Source organism: Dermacentor silvarum, chromosome 7 (genome assembly GCF_013339745.2).
Source record: "Dermacentor silvarum isolate Dsil-2018 chromosome 7, BIME_Dsil_1.4, whole genome shotgun sequence".
Classification (NCBI taxonomy): Eukaryota; Metazoa; Arthropoda; class Arachnida; order Ixodida; family Ixodidae; genus Dermacentor; species Dermacentor silvarum.
Genome location: NC_051160.1, coordinates 23161047 through 23180627, shown reverse-complemented (window position 1 = coordinate 23180627; position 19581 = coordinate 23161047). Strand labels below are relative to the sequence as shown.

Here is a 19581-nt window from a genome sequence, read left to right as displayed (position 1 = left end):
CATATGTTATCATCATCGCTTTTTTCTTTTTCAGAAGACCCAGGAAGGACTGAACGAGTGTTCGAGAGAGCCCCGATCTCAGGAGATTCTCGGAGGAACTCTGCCTGTCGTATGGTACCCAGTTCCGAGCCGAACGCTTGTACAAACTAAGAGCGGCAAACACTGCGGAAGCTACGCTAACGTTTAAGCTCCACAAAGCCTTTGGAAGTTGTATCCGTGCCCGTTATTCTGTGGTTGCAGAAGACTGTCCCCGTGTAGCCTGACATCATACTGAGGTATTGGCGTTATGGCTCTCGCACTGGACGCGACGGTGCATCAAGCCGTCGAGACCAGCGCCGGAGACCTGTGGGACCTGAGTCAGTTCCTGTGGGCCAACCCGGAGACCTCCCTGAAGGAGGCCACGGCGCACGAGAAGCTCTGCGACTTCCTGGAGCGCAAGGGCTTCAAGGTCAGGCGTCGCTACCTAATGGACACCGCCTTCAGGGCGGAGTTCGCGGCGCCCGGAGGGTTGGACGGTCAGTACGTGCTTACGAGTGACGTCGTCAAGTGTGGCGTAGCTTATTGCTCTCCGAGCGTGTGCTGGCAGATTGGTTGTGAAAGCACCAGAATCTAACTGCTACATCACTGATGCGTGCTCAATTACATGCAGCCTTTTTGAAAAGTTTCAAAGTCATGTAGGAGTCAGGTAGCGAGCGACAAGTTATCAGTTCTCCAGGACGCGTTTTTACCTATAATGCCCAATGCGGCCACACTCCCCTAGTGCTTCTTTTAAGCCCCTACTCGGCTTCAAAATTTACATTAGGCCCTGGCCAAACGACACTTCGCATCTTATAAAGTCTGTTAATAAATACGTAATAGTAAACTTACATAAAACGCTAGTCACAACTAAGACATGTCGCCACAGCGTGCTCGAATTCGAACTATCGTCTTGCCCGTCCAAAGCACGGTGCTCCTCCACAGCGCTACAGCACCGAAAAGAAACGCTGCTATAAAATTTGATGATTTCTGGGGTTTTATGTGCCAAAACCACGATATGATTATGAGGAACGCCGTGGTGGGGAACTCCAGATTAATTTTGACCACCAGCGGTTAACGTTCACCCGGCACACGGTTCACGGTTACACGGTTCACGGTACACGGTTCACGGTACACAGGTGTTCTTTTTTTTTTACTTTTGCCCCCATCGAAATGCGGCCACCGCAACCAGGATATGACATCGCGCCCTCGGGACCTCGCGACCTCGCAACACCAAAGCCAATCCGAAGGGTAAGAAATGCAGGAAATAAAAATAATGTGACGCAGCTGCCATTTCTTACCACGGATGGTAAGAAATGCAGCTTGTGGCAGTGTTCACATCACGGTGGTAGAATCCATGGCGGTTGGCATTGAATGAAAAGATGCTGCTTATTGCCGCGGGACGGCGCCGTAACCGCTGGCTCGATTAAATAGTCTAGGTCTTGGAAACGTATCGAAACGCTTTTAACTCGCCGCCAACCACCTCGTATACCTCTGCTGGTGGGCATAATATATTTCTTCGTGGTCAGCGTGATCAGTATGGTGCAGGAACTATGATCGTTGAGAAAGAGAACATACTTTATTCCAGGTCAGACTAAGACCTACAGATATTCTTCCACCAGGACGACCATGGCCAGCTGGTCGGCGAAGGCCGATGACACCAGCCACGTTCGGCAGTAGGGAGGAGGGGGTTAGAGTAGTGAGCGGATTGTAGGTCTATGGGGCAAGAGAAAAGGGTGGTTTCTACATTTGGCGCACCTACCGGTGCAGTTGGGACACGAGGGGTTGGAGCGCTCATGACAAAGGTATAGGCATGCTGGCGGGATCTAAGGGTTGAGCTGCATGGCCTTGAAGATGGATCGATCCATCCATCCCAAATGGCCCTCCATCCATCCATCCCTCCATCCACCGGTATGTCCATCAGAGCCAAATGCTCAGGGCAGATAACCAGTGGTCTATTAGGAGTTACTGAATGAGGGCCAAAGGGAGGCAAGCGCAATCCAGGACGCCAGCTAATTAGGTTATGTGATGAAATTAAGAAATTATCGGGCATAACTTGTAATCAGCTAGCGCGAGACAGTGGTAACTGGAGTTCGCGGGGAGAGGCCTTCTTCCTGCAATGGACATAAGAATAGGCTGCTGTTGATTATGATTTTGATGATGATGATGATGATGATGATGACAGACCCTGGAGTTTCTGTAAAGATTTTTATTGGTTGATCCATTCATTCATTCATTCATACAGCAATTCATTCATTTATATTTTGACAAAGGCAATTTATTTTTCGTCGTCGTCGTCGACACGGCGCAGGACCCACGATTACGTTCCTGTGCGAGTACGATGCCTTGCCCGAGATCGGCCACGCCTGCGGTCACAATCTGGTCGCCGAGTGCGCCGTCGGCGCCGCCATCGCCGTCAAGAGGTTATGAAAGAGTTCAAGAACATTCATGGGAAGGTAAGACCAGGTGAAAGAAAGATGGTTACTTGCACCCACTCTCACGGAAGTGCCATGATTAGTTGTTCTCTTCATAATGAGCAAAGTGTACCAAGGGCACAGTCACCTCGCCATTGAAGAAGCGACTGCCCCTCAGTAATGGACTTCCGCAAGTAAGTAAGGCTTGATCTACACGCTTGCACTCCGTGAACTGTTTTCGAGTAGATTCTGAAAGAGTGTGGTTGCGTAATTATAGCTCAGAAGTAGCCGATGAGCGTTTATTGAAGTGCCGCGACCACTTGCCTTCGCGCTCAATACGTGGAGCATAAAACCAGCACCCACATTCACAAAACGCTCTTACGCTATAGTGGTTTGTAAGAGTATATTCTTGTCAATCCTGTGCTGGACATATTATTAGTCAAGGCCTCCGGCAAATAGTTATTACTACATAACGGACAGATTTGTGAATTCGGCCCCAGTTTCAGCGAGGAACAGTCTGTGTGCTTCTGTGCTTGTGAGTGAGGGAATCAAACTCTAAAGATTCAGGTAACTGAAGCTTCGGCAGGATTCACCCGACAGGACTTATCACTGATTTACTGCACAGTGCGACTAGGCTTCGTTTGAATGAGTTGCGCCGCTAACAACTCATCTGGACCCGTATTCGCGAAATGTTCCAAATGTGAAGCTGGACACCTCATTGGTGAAGACGGCCGGCCAACGACATACATCACTTCCGAACAACAAGCTTTGTGAATTCGGCCCCAGAAGTGTCTTTCTGTCCGGCGTCATTTGGCCACACTGGGTCATGTCATGGTGGTCTGCCAGCCCAACCAGCGTCATTTCGTGTGACTCCAGCTTCACTGACAAAGTCCTAGTGGAATGAAGGTTGTTTCAAACCCGCCTGCACTTTAGTTTTTCGCAATATGCTCCCCGTGACAGCGTCTCGTCCGTGTATAATTCACCACCCACTTTGCACGAGCAATCGGTCCGGTCAAACATTAAAGGAGATGTGCGTAATGGCCGTCAGTAACTTCTTGATCTAAACGATGCCTCGTTACCGACGACATTTTCGTTGGTGGTCGGAAACTTGGCAAAGAGAATACGTTTACTTTGTGCATTTAAACGAGACGCATTCTTTCTCTTGCGTATTCAGTTTGTTCCCGCGTGCACCAAAGCTGGTATCAGTGCCACCACAACTTCCTCGCGTCACGTTCAGCACCTTGTGTAAGGCTGCGCGTCAAGGGGCTGCCAGCAGCATGGAAAAGTTCAGTACTACATCCCTATGTCAAATTCGTATTGCAAAGGTAAAGGCAGCTGGGCGAGTTGACATGGAATCATGAAAGAACAGCGCAAAAGAGACGCCATTTTCAAGGGAAAATGTAAGCCACGATGACGCATGCGGTGTTTCTGCTCTGCCGTGTTTTCGTTTGTGACAACGAGGTAGCTAAAATAATAAGATGTATGCTCGGCAAATTGCATGCAATTGTTGGATACAATAAAGGCGATGAACATTTACAAAGGTGGCAAGCCTGAAAAAGGACAGAAAATATGTCCCACAGCACAAAAGGGCGGTGCCTTGATGGCAAATAATTGAAGACAAATACATTGCCGCAGCAAAAATTCGCAATAACATGAAGCGTGTGTCTGCTGCAGCAAGAGTCCGGATATGACTTAGTACCACATTGTAATCGAATGCCAAGATAATCAACCAGCCAGAACTGGTCAAGACCGCAGGGAACGTCAACCTTCCAGAAGTGCTCGTGCTTCAAAGCTGACGGGAGGCTTAACTAGTGACCGGTTGAGATAAAGCAAGCGATGTTTAAAGTAAATGGGAAATCACGCAGGGAAGAGATTTATAGAGCCGGGATCGTTACAAGAATAGGTAACAGTCCAATAGGGAGAAAGATGTTTTAATGAAAAGAGACAAGATCAAGGAGAGATAGGCAAAATACTAGACCACTTTAATTTGGTAATCAGATTTTACCACGCTGTAGTAAAACCAAGTAAAGCTGTCGTCGGTAAGGAGATTTTACTACGTTGGAGTAAAATGTGATAAGCTCAAGCAGGCTAGGTGACTATTTGTCGCCACCGCGCTTCATAGAGGATGCCATAAAGTATCACATCATAATTTATATTCGTTTTTTTCCGTACACTATTTTCATTTGACGGTCGGCGCTCCGTCTCGGTGTTTCTTCGCTCTCCTTTCGTCTTTGGCAGTACAGCGTTCTTGCTACGTGTCATTCCATGTACCCGTCACCTGCTAGGTGGTGGTACTGGGCACTCCAGGCCAGGAGAGCTATGGCGGTAAGGAGGTCCTCCTGCAGAAGGGCGCCTTCAAGGAAATGGACGCAGCTCTCATGGCGCACCCGGCAGTCTTCGACTGCATCAAGCTCCCGCTCGCTGCCAGGCAGCAGGTGAGCCCCGTAGCACTCGCTCCGTGTCACCATGCTTGCCGTGCCTGTTGTTCATTTGTCTATCTATATTGTTTTGGTGATAGTTCTTAGGTTCATGTACCATCCCGGAAAGCAATTGGTCCCAGGTATTAATCCCCGGATCAAAACAAATTTTTCTTCGACTAAGAACCTTTCTTTTTGAGAAACCCACCGGAACTTCCTTGGTAGCTGCGTGCGGCATCCGGGTGGATGCCATATATTCCCTTTCATACGTGGCGTGTGTCACTGAATTTCCGTGCTAGAGAGGGGCGAAGTAAAGAGGCTGAGGTAGGCGAGGGAATCGTTTGACTTATGTGGGCACACACAGGGGTCTTATAATTCATATAGTGTTTGAGAGTTCCCTGTTCTGCAGTATATAGAGGTAATTGTTTGTGGAAGCAGGGAAGTTGTGGCAACAGGGCCCTCGCGAGAGTCCTTAAAAACAGTTCTGAGTCGTACATTTAGCCATTGAAGAGTGATCCTGAGCGTGTGTCTTTCTTTTTCTTATCCAAGCTTCGCAGTTCCATCTCATTCAATACATTTCTGATTGATAATTCATTGCTCATTAATCATTTGGTTGATTCATTGTTTGAAGTGCGAAAACTTGCTAGGAGAGGCTGCCCCACTTTCTGTGGTCAAAAAGTCTGAGGCACGTTGAAGTCTTTGGAACAGAACACATTCTTTTACGACTATGCACAGTAACAAACTAACGAGAATCTTGTTTTTCGCATTTAACTGCTTGTGTGTAAAAAAAAGTCTGTCTGTCATAATAAACCCGTCGAGATCGAACTGCGTGTTCCCCATATTGGGGACGTTTTTGCAAGAGGAATCTCAGAAAATATTTCATAAAATTATGATAGAACTGGATCATAAGCTTATTGGTCAAACGACATAAGTACGAGGAAAGTGTAAAGCCTGTCGTGCTGAAGTAAAAACTCATTCCCAAGTGAAAACACACAGCTCCTTATCAAATGTTAATCAAAGAAGAGCCAGTAAGGGCACCTTCGTTGGAGTGCCACATTTTAGCTTTGAACGGAATTCTATATTGTTATAATAGTTACTTTGCTTGTAGCGCGATTGAATAGACAACTTTGCATGCTTTTTTTAGCCAGTAATCTATCAGTTCTGTTTCCCACGCCACGTTTAACCGGCTCCACGTTGGAAAGGTCGGCTAGGAGTTTTTCTGCTGGGGCGGTGAAAACTGACGGCATGGTCCAGCAACGCAGCCTGCGTGAGATTTCTGAAGCGGCCATATGACCAGGACAAAAATAGGGCAAGCGGTCGTATGACCACGGCCTATAACCAGGGCAAGAACATGACAAGTGGCCGTATGACCATGGCAAGAACACGGCAAGCAGCCATATGGCCAGAGCGTATAACCAGGACAAGAATGTGGCAAATGGCCGTATGACCAGGGCAAGAACCGGGCAAGCGGCCATGTGACCAGGGCAAGAACGGGCCAAGTGGCCGTATGACCAAGCCATGAACAGCCTCCGAACAAATCCCTAGCACATCCGAAGGCTGTGAAAACCCGTTCATGTCGCTGTCGTTGATGTATTTAGTTGATCAGATTGCCGAACATACGCGACTTATTTTTTCTGTCGTTCTTTGTAAAATTATTTCGATGCATTTTGGGATTCCACCGGCGGACGTCAAAACGCCAGAGGCAGTACGCCCGCGACAGTCATTACTAAAGAAAATGTCGCGTGCGCCTGTTCGCACCGCGCGCAAATTAGACTTCAGCCCCACAGCCACTTAAATGCTTTCGAATAGACACGTCTGCCTATGCTGCAGAAGTCACTATTGTTCGGAATGGATTCGCCCGACTTGACAGATCGTTAATTCCATAAAAAAATATAGCATAAAATTAGATCGGTGCCCCTGCTTCTGTTTGCAGAGGAGTTTCTCTTTATCTGGGGTTTCATTTAAGGAGAAACTTTGCTTTCGCTGTTTCGTCTCTGCGTAGATCACGGTGCAGTTCCAGTGCAGCCCGCGCTTCAGGTCACCCTGGGAAGTATCTAGCGCTCTGGACGCTGCAGTTGCGTCCTACGTCAACCTGGCGCTCCTTCGCCAGCAGGTTAAGCCTCCCAGCAGGATAATGGGCGAGTATCCGTTCACGCTCCCTTCACAGAAATGAATCTCCACTGTCTATGAACTTGACCCACATTTCTTACCCTTCCTGCCAGCGCCTTGCCCTATCGTGACATTCTTTTTGCTATGTAAAGCTTTTAGGCGGCCAATCAAAAGAGGCGTTAGCAATTCTATTGTGATGTGATAGCAGATGATGCGTGTATTGCTGAACGTATTTTCGATTGACATTAACTGATTAAGAGTGTAAGGCCGTAATTTCATGAGTTTTCTGTGACATGCCTACTATTACGAACGAAAACATCTCACGGACAAAGTTAGTTATTGAAAATGAGTCATGGTTATACATACGAGAGACTCACTGGAACATTCTGGTGAAGTTCAGTTGCGTGCCGCGAAGCACGTAGGTTCCCAAGACATTTAAATATATAACAAAGCAGCCTATGATTAAGAGTCTCATAGGTTGGGTTGTTATTGCTTAGTAGCTTAATGGTATAGAATGGTATAACAAACCACTACGTTATACCGCCCGTAAAACAACTATCCCTAATAATTGGTATAGCTGTCTTGATAATTTGCCATCGCCATTGATGTTTTGCCTTTCGAGCGAAACTTCCTTCCCCCGATGTCTCGCAACGCTGGGTGCCTCGCGCGTGACGGAAGACAGCGCGCTTCCTTCCCGCTTTCCTCCCTTTTCCGCGGGCGAGATTGAGCCGCGATCGTCGGCTCCCCTCGCACGCTTTCACTCGCACATACAGTGTAGGGCGCGCTGCGACGGTGTTATCGCCCTTCGACTTTATACAACACCTGACGGCGACGACGACAGCAGAAATGCGCCTATCAGAAAAGTCCATATAGCAGAAATGTCCATATAATTGCTATCGCAATAAAAAGCTCAGAAAAGTACGTACCATAGCTGTATATTAACTCTTTGCATGTGCGAACCTATAAAAGCATATCGCAGCTTACATGAGGCGCATAGGAAAGCGTGACTAGGTTTTCTTCTGCGCAGACGACCCTCCCATCTAGATTTGAGTTCCGTGCTCAACCGCCATCTTGTTTGGACAGCAGCGTCCAAACAAGATGTCGTATCCGACTTCGACGCTGTTTTCGTGAGGCGGTCTTCTTTGACAGCTTCGTCAGAATTGGAACGAGGCTAAACATGGCCGATGTTCACTTAGCCGTCTACTTTGCCGTCGACGGCGAGTATTGGAACACAGCCTAGAGCGGATGGCGGGTCGCCAAGTCCGATTGTGAGGATTGCGCCATTAAGAGGTCTTGAAGTTCCTACAATAATTACTAGAGGGAACTCTGACGCCAGTGTCTACGATAGCTGCAAGCATGGTACTTCAGCCAGCATGGGAATGATTGTTAGTACATGGATTTGTCTAAACGTGGTTCTTTTGGCTTGAAACAGCTGTGTGGCTTCATTGTGATCATTTTTGACAAAATACTGCGTTGTAAATGCAGCAAGCCGCAACGATTATGAATTTGCGAGAATCCTTACCTTCTGCGTTTATTAAAATAAGATTGCTTCAACATTTAGGCCATGAAAGTCAGGTAAACTGTAGGGAATACAGCCACAAAAGCGTCTGAATCCACAAGCGCGAAGATGAGACAAATCCTTATGCCAACCACCTTTCCCAAGGTAACTTAAGCAGCGCAGCGGCAGAGTACCCTCTAATAATTTTAGTATGGAACGCATGCTAAGAGGTACCGCAAGCACAAGCCAAACAATGCCTTCAATGGTCCGGCAACCTGCACTAAGGCCTATTTCACAAGAGTCAACACGCAGGTGGGCCCTGATGGAAAGGAGAGGCCGTGTTAGCGGAAACCACTCTGCCGAGGCTAAAAGCCTAACATTATACTCCCTTTTAGTATTTTTTTTACTTCGTGTAACGAAGCTCGAAATGGCATGTGACTTCCGCCACACTTTTCGTAATACGCCTGGGATTGACCTGCTCTCTACTCCATGTTTTTTTTCTCCCGAAATATCCGCTGTGTTTAGAGAACCCTTCGCTGTAAGTCTGCTAGTGTTTTACCAATAGTGGCCTCCGAGACTGTACCGGGCAATCTCTGAGGCCACGTAGCAATGTGTGCTCTTTCGTGAACCGTCGCTGCGGGCCCGCAACCTCCTGTGAAAGAAGGCTCGGCGGTGGCCTCGCAGGCGTCATGCTGGAGTGTGGACGGAACGATATCGTGATGCCAGAGACGAGCCGGGTGGTGTACCACGTGCGCGCCCCGACGGTACCCGAACTGGCCGTCCTCATGACACGCGTCGAGGCATGCTTCGAGGCAGCGGCTCAGGCCACCGACTGCTCCCTGGTGCAGGAGAAGAGCATCGTCTACAAGAACTTCGTGCACAACAGCGTCTTCGACGCGACCTACGCCAAGCATGCACGTGACATGGGTGAGCAACTCACGAGAACTGTACGAAATTTATAGAAAAACAGCGATAAGATCGGGGTAAGAAAAAAAAACGGCCTGGACTTCAGTAAGACGGAAAGGCGGGCTAGTTGGTTTGACTTCATTATGGAAATTTTGCGCACGCTAAACGACGACAACACGAAAACGACACAGACCAGCGCAGTTCCTAAGGTCGAGGCCATGGCCTGGCCTAGACTTCGTCTTCATGGCCTAGACTTCGTCTGGCCTGCTGGACTGGTCGTCCATGATTTGTTGATCCAATCTGCGCGCTGCTTGCCTATCATGAAGCCGTACCGCCAAGCTCCAGTTCAGACACTATTTTACAAGGAGGACCTGCCAAGGCGGCTTGCTGGCCAACTCGCCTTACTGGTGAGCATTAAGTTGCGATTGGAGCTCCAGATTTGAATCATGAATTTTGAATCCGAATTTGAATTTGAATTTTCAATTTGAATTGCGATGACAGCGGAATTCATGAAGCTAATATATGTATGCAGTCGAAACCGCATATATCAAATCAGAAGGGGATCACACAAAAGTTCCATATATAGTAATTCGCTATATCAACTAAAATTTCAGACAAAAATGTTCGATTGGATTTTACTGCTGTTCCTTATACCCAATAATTCGTCATATGTGGGTTTGATATGTCCAGGTTCGACTGCATATATATATATATATAGTGCACAGGCAAATCCTTAGGTTTTCTTCGCAGGGATGCGACTACTTTCAGTACGGCTACATAAGAACTGCTCTACAAAACATTCGTGAGGTTTATTTTAGAACATGCAAGCGATGTACGGGACTCGCCGATGGTTGGTGACAAGGAACGTCTTGAAAACGTACAAAATTTAGGTGCCATGTTTTTACTGGAAATTAATTTTCGCTGTAGCGCGACACAAGCAAAGGCTAATCTACAATGGGAGTCCTTGAAATCTGCAGGGAAAAAAACTTCGTTTTGTTTTTTTAACACAGTTTTTGCTTCATAGTATATTTCACTAAACAATTGGTAATGACAAGCTAAATTATATACTTGAACCTTATTATACCTCAGCGGCAGGCGATCACGTCCCTAAAGTACGCGAAATATCTTCTCACACAAAAATATTTAAGATGTCCTGTTTGCCAGATGACAACACGGGTGTGGAATGTGCTCATTATAAGTGGTCGATATAATATCTAACGACATGCTTTATTATTCGTCAGGCTAATGAGATATTACTATTTGCTATGATTTGGTCGCGGTGCTAACAGTTCGTGTATTCTTGCATTTGTTTTACTGATTTGGTCACTTTGCTTACTTTTTGTATTTTATTCTTTGTTTCTTTGCCATGGTGCATAGATCCGCTTGATGTTATGTACTTCGACCACTGTAATTCCCGTAAAGGCGCTATGGGTACTACTTAATAAAATGGGTGGGCAGTCGAGGCTACTGCAGAGCTTTCCAGTATGGCATCCTTCATAGCACGAAATCTTTCGACATTCGTCAAACTTGTTCTGGCGCGTTAAACCAACCACAGGCCTCCTTTAGAAACACCGCCTTTTGCTTAGAGTAGCGGTTCTGGCAACAACTCAGAAATGTCGAGGCCTGAGCGAAAGGAAACGATGAACATTGCACCATAAGCCCCTATTATTGCGATAGCAATTATATGGACACTCCAAGCGCATTTTTCCGTCGCCGTCGCCGTCGCTGTGAGATTCCGTATAAAGTCCAACGGCGATAAAACCGTTGCCGCACGCTGCGTGCGCGAGTGAAAGCGTGCGAGGGTGAGGAGGCAACCGCAGCTTAATCTCGCGCACGCGAGAGAGGAAGGCGACCCGCAGCGCGGCGCGCGGTCTTCGCTCGCGCGCGAGTTTGTTTGCACGGGGAGGAGGCGATGGAGATGGTGGGAAGAGGGGGGGGGGGGGGGGGTCGCTCCGCTTTTGCGGCTGCCGCGCACGGAGCTGCCGCGCGGGCGCCTATCGTGAAAGCGATCTGCGATGTGGCCGAAGTGTGCGCCCGCGGGGGCCTCATCTTCAAAGCGATCTGCGATGAGTACAAAGTGCAGGCGCGGAGTGCCGGCAGCTTCGTACGCCCTGTGCTTTCGACGTTTAGTTCGCGTTGAAGCGAGAGCCGGCGCGAAGGTCAATATGCTCGCTGCCGCTGGCGCGCTTTCTCACTCCAGCGTTTTGACGAGTTTCCGCAGTCATCGAGCGAGATGTGTTCGTGTTTACCTTTGCGCGCGTGACACCGTGCTTGTTTATTTAGTTGGTTTATATATACTTTATATATAAATTGGTTTATATATACTTTATACCGCCAATAAAACTAATATCCTTACTTCGTATAGCTGTCTACTAATTTGCTACCGCAATCAATGCTTCGCCCTTCGGGCGAAACTGCGACTCTTTTTTAACCTTGTAAGCCATGTCTTCTTCAAATAGTAAACCAAATGTTCCTTTCGCACCTTGTGCATTTTATTGCGATAGCACACGCGAGGTAGGAAGGCAGGCCGGAAGCGCGCGGTCTTCTTTCGCGCGGGAGGCACGGAGGCGAGGCGACGGAGAGGGAGAGAGAAGGGTGGAGGGTGCGTCTGCTCCGTCGGCTGCTGCTCACAGCGCGGCAGCCGTATATTGAAAACGATCTGCGATGTGGGCGAAGTGCGCGCCCGCGCGGGCCTTATCTTCAAAGCGATGCGCCGAGTGCCGGTAACTTCATATGCGCCGTGCTTTCGACGTTTAGTTCGCGTTCAAGCGAGACGAGAGACAGCGTGAAGGCCAATTTGCCCGCTGCTGTTGGCGCGCTTTCTCACTCCGGCGTTTTCACAGCGAGTTTCCGCGGTCATCCAGCGAGATGTGTTTGTGCTTACCTGTGCGCGCGTGACACCGTGCTTGTCTATATAGTTAGTAAGGGAGTGTTTACAACTTTATACGGCCCATTAAACTACTACCCTTTGCTATCGCAATCGACGCTTCGCCTTTCGGGCGAAACTGCGACTGTTTTCAGTAAACGCTCTGTAGCAGTAGGCGCATGCGTCCTCGCTTCCTTCGCCGCCTTGTCCCTCATTGTAAATTCCTTTTTCAAAAATGAAGCGAGCAAGACACGGCCTTCTTCCCAAAACGTCGAAACCTCCGGGGTGCTTCAAAAAATTGTCCGCGGATATGTTAGCTTTCGCAGAAGAGCCGTATAGTTACCGCTACAAACGTGTCGACAAACACTCGTTCTGCAGGCGTTACGTTCGTCGACGGCGAATCGACACTCTTGGTGCCGTCGGGCGCCGCCTCGGACGTCGGCAACGCGTCGCAAGTGCTACCATGCCTGTACGCCACGTTCGCCATCGCCAGCGCGGGCACCAATCACACGCGCAGCTTCGCCGCCGCCGCGGGGCTCCCGCGAAGCGCAGACGTCCGTGCGCAAGGCGGTCAAGATGCTGGCCCTGACTGCACTGGACCTGTACACGGACCCGAAGCTCCTGGCGCGCATAAAGCAGGAGTTCGAGGACTGGAAGGCCAAGCAGCATCCACCGCAGTAACAAGAGCAACAACGGCATTAGAGCTGGCGACGAAAGCAGCAACGTCAGCAGTAGCAGCAACAGTATACAGCGTCAGCAAGGACGACTTCAATCGCAGCAACTGGGCTGAACTTGTTGCTTCAGCATAACAGCTATGGTAGCGACACGAAGAAGACCGGGTGTAAGACGAACTGCCGACCAATGGAGCTATTTCCTGGGGCATTGCCGGATCAAAAGTTCTGGGAAGGTACTATGTAAGTGTCCACCTTGTGGACATGTCCATTTCGTCTGCTGCTGAAGTTCTGATTGGCTGGGCTGGGGTACGCGTGAGGAGACAAGCGCCCCCAGCCAATCAGCACTTCAGTAGCAAACAAAATCGACATGTTCTCTAGGTGGACACTAACAGAAAACACCCCCCACTGGTGACGCCAAGGTCCCTAAGTGTCGCTGCCTAACAGCGCCACCGTGGCATTGTGCTGTTCTTCGCCGCCGACTGTGTACGACTTCCGAAATGTTACTGTTTCAAGTGATGAACTACATTTTTGTCCTTTTTTTCGTCTGTTCCAGTGTACATTCCTCTCCACATCCTACATCGTGAAAGTTTGCGCGAGATTAAATACGGTCTTGACGCAGACGATCACGGTAAGCTATGACACCCAAACAACGGTGATTAGGATTACTCTAAAGACACAACGTCGCAATTAAATGTGCATGTAATCAGTCATGTATTAATGAAAGCATCATGATACTGCATCATGATTAGGTGCCCCAGTTTCGAAGCAAGACAGCATGCTAGCACGTATACTGTGAAATGTTAAGCTGTATGCTTTTTGGGGCTCTCCCGTTTCCGAAATGTTAAGTACTCTGTCGTGTAAACTTGATCATTGCACAACTTCAGGGAGTGGGTTTACCACGCACTCGGCGCTTCTTTTGTATATCTTTGTTTGCTCCATTCACTTCTGGAACTTGGCATTCATGGTCATATTATCTATCACCCCGCGTAATTAGCTCTTGAATTTATCGGCAAATTATTGTTATTAAATTTATACTGTGTTAGTGTGTGCGTCTGGGGCATCATTTCGAAATAAGCGCTTGTTTCTTCCGACTTTCTCAAAGCAGGGCCTTATATCAACGTACTATAGTCGAGACAAGTGTAACTACTGTTGTAACTAATGTACTAATGAATTTATTCGCACATGACCCGCCCAGTCATTATTCGCTAGAGACCACGCCGGGCCTCCGTAGAAAGCCTAAATGTTTGCCATCATATTGGGGGACTGCACTACGCCCACCAAATCACCGGCTTAGCAAAGCAGAAAGTGTCTTGGATAGTTACAGCACGTCCTTCCTGGCTAACCGCGAAAATCGCTGTGGGCAGGGGGAGGGGTTTCATGTTGCCTAGCAATATCTGCAGGGCATGCAGTGGGGTTCCCTGTTGTATTCATGTAAATTTACACGAGATCTGTGCATCACCACACCATTAGCAGCTGTTTCAGCCACTCTTCCCCAAGGACCCATAGGACGGCAACTGCAAGCGTTAAGACAGCTTATCTCTCGACGACGCTTACGTCGCGAATCCCATACGCGAGGGTGCGCCTTCCCAGCGGAATAATTGCCGCCAAACAGTCCCGCCTGTACTAAAGCTGCAGTCCAACCCTCTCAGCAGGCACCCGTCTTGAAGATACTGCTGCCTGCCGTCGGCATACAGCGCGCTCCACTGGAAGCCTAAATGCCACGAGCTTTCACCCCCTCAAGGCTGACTGACTCCGTGATATCGCGGAAGATAACTCTCGATGTCCGCAGCAAAATATTACGCAAGAAGCGATGTCGCAAGGAGCGCATGCGATGGCGACGAGGGCGAAATACAGATTATTATGGTATCAAGTTCTTCGCCAGCACTCTGTTGGAGAGTATAGGAACATCGCACGTTCTCTCGCTGTCGCGTCGCACCCACTTAGCACAGCTGTGCCCCTCTATCACCGCTCGTCGATAAGGACCCTCTCCGTTAATTGCGAATGGGGCCGAGGCGAAGGACCCCACACAGAGCAGGCGTCTTTTGTTAGCTATTCCTTTGTGTGAGAGGGCAACTGCAGCGTTTCTGAAGCACTATCTGTCCAAATTTGGTGGCATCTGTCGCAGGTACCACATCTACACATTTTGAATGTGCAGTGCGAGACTGTATAGGTTGACCTTTGCCTTTGCTAACAATGTCATTCTTCTATCCGTCCGTATAGCTGTTTTAACAAAAAAACGTGAGCTGGAAGAGGAAATCTTTCTTAATCTGAGCCGTGTAGCCGCTTTTCTCCTATGTATAATGTTCACCGCGCGTCTTATAAGATTACAGAAAAAAAGCATGCTTACTGATTTGTCCAAAGTTTCGCTGTGGTGATTACCTGTAAGATTGTGCCGCATCACTACTATAAGGTATATTGACACCGAACCTGCAACTACAATTGATCATTGAAGCTGCATTTCCCAGCTCAACGAAAATGCGAAGAGAAAAGAATAATCATGTTATCTCTATCTCTCTCTGTCTATCTCTATCCTTCTGAGATCTTTGTATCTTTTTATTAGAATCAACAGGACGCTCCAGTGGGCTAAGAAAAATATCGCTGAGTACAGGCGCCACTTTCGGTCCTATGCAGACCTCGACATCTGAATAAAAAACTGCACCCCCCCCCCCCCCCCCCCCCCCAACCGATAATAGTTTGAAGTTCTGGGAAGACCTTCTAAACCTTCTAAACGTGCGGCGAAGTTCTCTACAGCGGTTTTGCAACTATCAACAAATTTCTTTTCATCGTTATCCTCGGTAATCCATTTCTGGCAGTTTTGAAGACGGCTTTATGGGGGAGAGAATAAAAAAGACAGCGCAACAACATCCTGGGTTATTTAAGTATTCTTCCTTTTTATACCACTGCCGCCCGATTCATGGCCGATCCCCCGTAATGGGTTATGCCTTACATGTAGGCACCAAACCAAACCAAATCTGGGTTTTCAAGAAGTCAACAATAACATCTAAGTCGGGTACCAGAAGTGCATCTGCAATGTAGTACGTACAGTTCTGAGATATGCTTGTTTGCCTTTTAGAGTGCTGATAACACACCTTGAAGATTTGAGTAATCCAGCAGGCTGAATGCCTCCTTTTAACAGCGGAGCTCGTAAAGCCGGCCGCAAGTGCGTGGCGCGTAAACAGGAAATGTGGGCCGATCCTGGCGGTAATGCAGAAAGGGTCCAAGCGCAATGGCACATACCTATGTGTACTAGCGAAGCTGAGCCTGGTTAAGTCTAGCTAAGCGTGGTTGGGACTACTTAAGCTTAGTCATCGATAGCCAATAGATAGCCAATCAATATCTAATCGATAATCTATCAATAATAAATGAATTCCTGAAAATGCTGGAGATGACTTCGTAGTCCTTAGCCTAGCCCAAAGCCAGGACTATAGCTAGGTGCCCATCAGATCCGCTGTCTCCCTAGCATTGCGCCTCTAGTGCAAGCTACGCAATTTTTGTTTTACACCCGCCACGTGACGTCTCACGCGTTTCAAGTGCGAAAAGGCGCTTTAAACGTGTCACACGTTTAATGCGCCCTTGTTGTTTCTTTCATCGTCCGCCACCCTTTTTTTTTTGTGCTTTTTCTAGCCTGCCAACAAATGTACCAACTCCACGTACCAACCCGCAACAAATGTACCAACCCGCAGCCAAAAAGGTGTTGCAGGTTCTCTGTTTGCGCATTGCATGCACAAAGAATCTTCTGTATTTCTATTGAATCGGCTTATTAGTAGCAGATAAAGCAAAGAAAGCTCAGTGGCTGGTAAAACTCGACCTTATTAAAAGAATATAACGGAAAAGAAAAAAAAATGCACGTCAAGGTGGACAAATCTACTAAGGCCCCTTCGCCGCGTAGCACCCTACACGAGGGAGTGGTAAACCATTAACGAAGTGAAATAACTACAGTGATTCTTGCAGTCCATTAATTCTGTAAACTTAAATTACATCATCAAACATCTTAATTTACCTTTAAGACGTCCTCATTAGCGTATGTGGGCCACAGTTACTGAGGCCAATGACATCGCTATCTATGGTGTGCAATGACAATACGTTTTGCTGATCTCTCCGAATTTTCGTCTGCAGCCTAAAAGTGTACTTTCGTTCCCCTGAAACGGCCCCCTTCTTGATCAGTCATCAGCCATTCAGAGTGGGTACAGGCCATAGTTTCAGAAACGGCCGCTCGATCAAAATTCACAGGTGCGTTCTGATCGAGCGGCCGTGGTTCTAGGTAAGCAGCAGCTCATGCACGACGTAGCAGTTTGCTTTGTGTCTCTGATTACTATAACACATAATGTTCTTACTAATGTCATGCGCATATAAAAACGCGCATGCAAGAGCTCAAACGCGAGCGTTTTCGCATCTGAAACGTCCACGCGCCTTTCGCGATTTGGACGAAAGCGTGGGAACTGTGGAACCACACATGGTCAAAAACATCTCGAGCCCTCCATTTCAATGCGTGCCGTATCTCCCTGTGCAGATGAGTGACTTAAATTCTCACGGTGAGGCGGAACAAACTTTAATTGTAAAAGTTAGCCGATGGTAGAATCGTCCGAGGTGGGCAGCGTCCCTAGTCAACAGAACTATTTTTATTATTTCTCAAAGTGGCGACTTTAGGGTCTTTGTAATGCTTGTGTCAAATGAGCGCATGGCGACTTCCAGTTCGTTGGTCTCTTCATTCCTACGCTGTAAACATGATGAACTTTTATAAAGCTGCGAGTTTTCACTCTTCGAAGCAACAGCCGCTCTCTTACGTCTTGTTTTCGGGATATTTTTGGGGTAACATCTTTGTTTTTGTTGGTGTTATCGTTCCTAATAAAATTGGCGCGCCGTTGTATGCATGTCTTAAGAGACACCTGGTGTCTGCAGTTTGCTGCTGCAAATTTTACTTCGATAAATGCCAATATCGAGCTAATGAAAAGTAACGAAAGTTTGACAATCGCGTGGCTGTTGCCGTTTAATTTTAGATAAAGCAGCGCTGGGTGCCTTGAAATTTCTCCATTCGCAACCCTTGTAAAAGCTTCCGTGAACTTTTTTTTTCTTTAGTCTTCAGTTCTGATCGTCGTCTATCACCACTGCGCAGTGTCACTCCGTTTCTTCATAGCTTAACTGGCGCAGTCCTCCAGGTTAAGTTGCAACGTGTCGCGCTATATGATTATCACGAACGTTAACAGCATTATTTACCTAAAGGGATTTTACGTGTACGATTTTTCGGCGCGCTCCTCACCTATCAAGGCACTGGTTTTCCCAGCGGAAGGACGACGCAGTAGCACGACACCTCATTGTTCAAGTGTGTCGCAAAGCCTTCACTTGCAGCAGTCGACAATGAATGTTCTAAGGGGCCTTATCCTCTCTAATCTCTCTCTCTCGTGGTGCGTAGATGTAACAAGGTTGCAAAAGCCCTTGAACCGAAGGGAATTCGTGGACGTGCTGTATCAGGTCGCTCGTCAGAGACGGGAATTCCAGGATATCAGTGCAATCAACAGCTGGTAAGGGAGAGACGTACCTCCGGGAGAAATATTGTTCCGACTAGAATTAGTTTGAACTACCGTAGTTAATTAATGCTTGGGACGACTTTCGACAAATGGATGAGGGCCTTAGCCACGACAAAGTGTGACAGTAGGTCTGAAAGTTAATATGCAGAAGGATAAGGTAAGGTTGAACAGTCTGGCAAGAAAACAAGAGCTCCTGATTGGCAGTGAGCCCCTGCAATCTGTGCAAGAAAACGTTGAAAGAAATCGGACCCTGACCTTGACAAGGAAACTTACAAAATAATGAAATTGGGCTGGAGCGCATACAGTAGACATTGCCAAGTTATGGTCAGAAGCTTACCGTTATTCTTAAAAAAAAGAAGTGTACAATCACTGCATGTTACCGGTACTGACCTATGGGGCAGGGACTTGGAATATAACTAACAAGCTTGAGAAGTTAAAGGGGACCGCGCATAGAGCTATGGAACGCAAAATGTTAGGCGTAACTTTAAGAGACATGAGGACAGCGGTGTGGATTAGAGAGCAAATGTGGGTAGCCGATGTTATAGTTGACATCAAGAGGGAAAAAATGGAGCTGGGCAGGCCACGTAATGCTTAGCGTCGATAATCGGTGAACTGTAAGAGTTACAGAATGGGTGTCAAGAGAAGGACAGGTACAGTCGAGGATGTCAAATAATTAGACTGGTGCGATAGGAGGAGGAATAAACTTTTTTACAAAATTAGCAGACAGGTAAAATCGATAAAATTAGGAAATTTGCAGTCATAAGATGACAGCACAGGACAGGGGCAATTAGAGATGGCTGGGAGTGGCCTTTGTTCAGCAGCGGACACAAATAGGACGATGATGATGACGATTATGAACGACGAGGATAGTGACACTAGGTCAGATGTGTGATTGGTGGCGTTTGATCGTACATGTGTACATGCATTACGCTTGACGCCAGTTGAGTCCCAAAGCGCAAAAATATTGCTTTCGGCGAGTAGCCATAAAATTCTTCGAACATAGTTTCTGTAGTTGAATGTCGTCGCCCTAGGTGGCGCATATAAAAAGGCTCATCTCCTATCCATTCGACCTGGTTGCCATTTTCGAGCTTAAGAGGGCGCAGAGAAAACGACGCAGGTAAAGTTTAGGAGCGCATGAGTCTGTGTATGTCTTCCAT

The 19581-nt window shown here is 47.7% G+C and overlaps 2 protein-coding genes across 2 annotated transcripts; both read left to right on the top strand.

Moving 5' to 3' along the window:
- Positions 1–7019, top strand: LOC119458743 (xaa-Arg dipeptidase). Its single transcript, XM_037720607.2, has 4 exons — positions 1–515; positions 2327–2471; positions 4715–4864; positions 6849–7019. The coding sequence occupies exons 2-4, from the start codon at positions 2442–2444 to the stop codon at positions 7017–7019; spliced, it is 351 nt and encodes a 116-aa protein (XP_037576535.2). The 5' UTR covers positions 1–515; positions 2327–2441.
- Positions 7020–9142: 2123 nt separating this feature from the next.
- On the top strand, positions 9143–13411 carry LOC125939623 (xaa-Arg dipeptidase-like). Its single transcript, XM_049671700.1, has 2 exons — positions 9143–9380; positions 12604–13411. Exons 1-2 carry the CDS (start codon positions 9143–9145, stop codon positions 13032–13034), a joined length of 669 nt encoding a protein of 222 aa, XP_049527657.1. The 3' UTR covers positions 13035–13411.
- The last annotated feature ends 6170 nt before the right edge of the window (positions 13412–19581 follow it).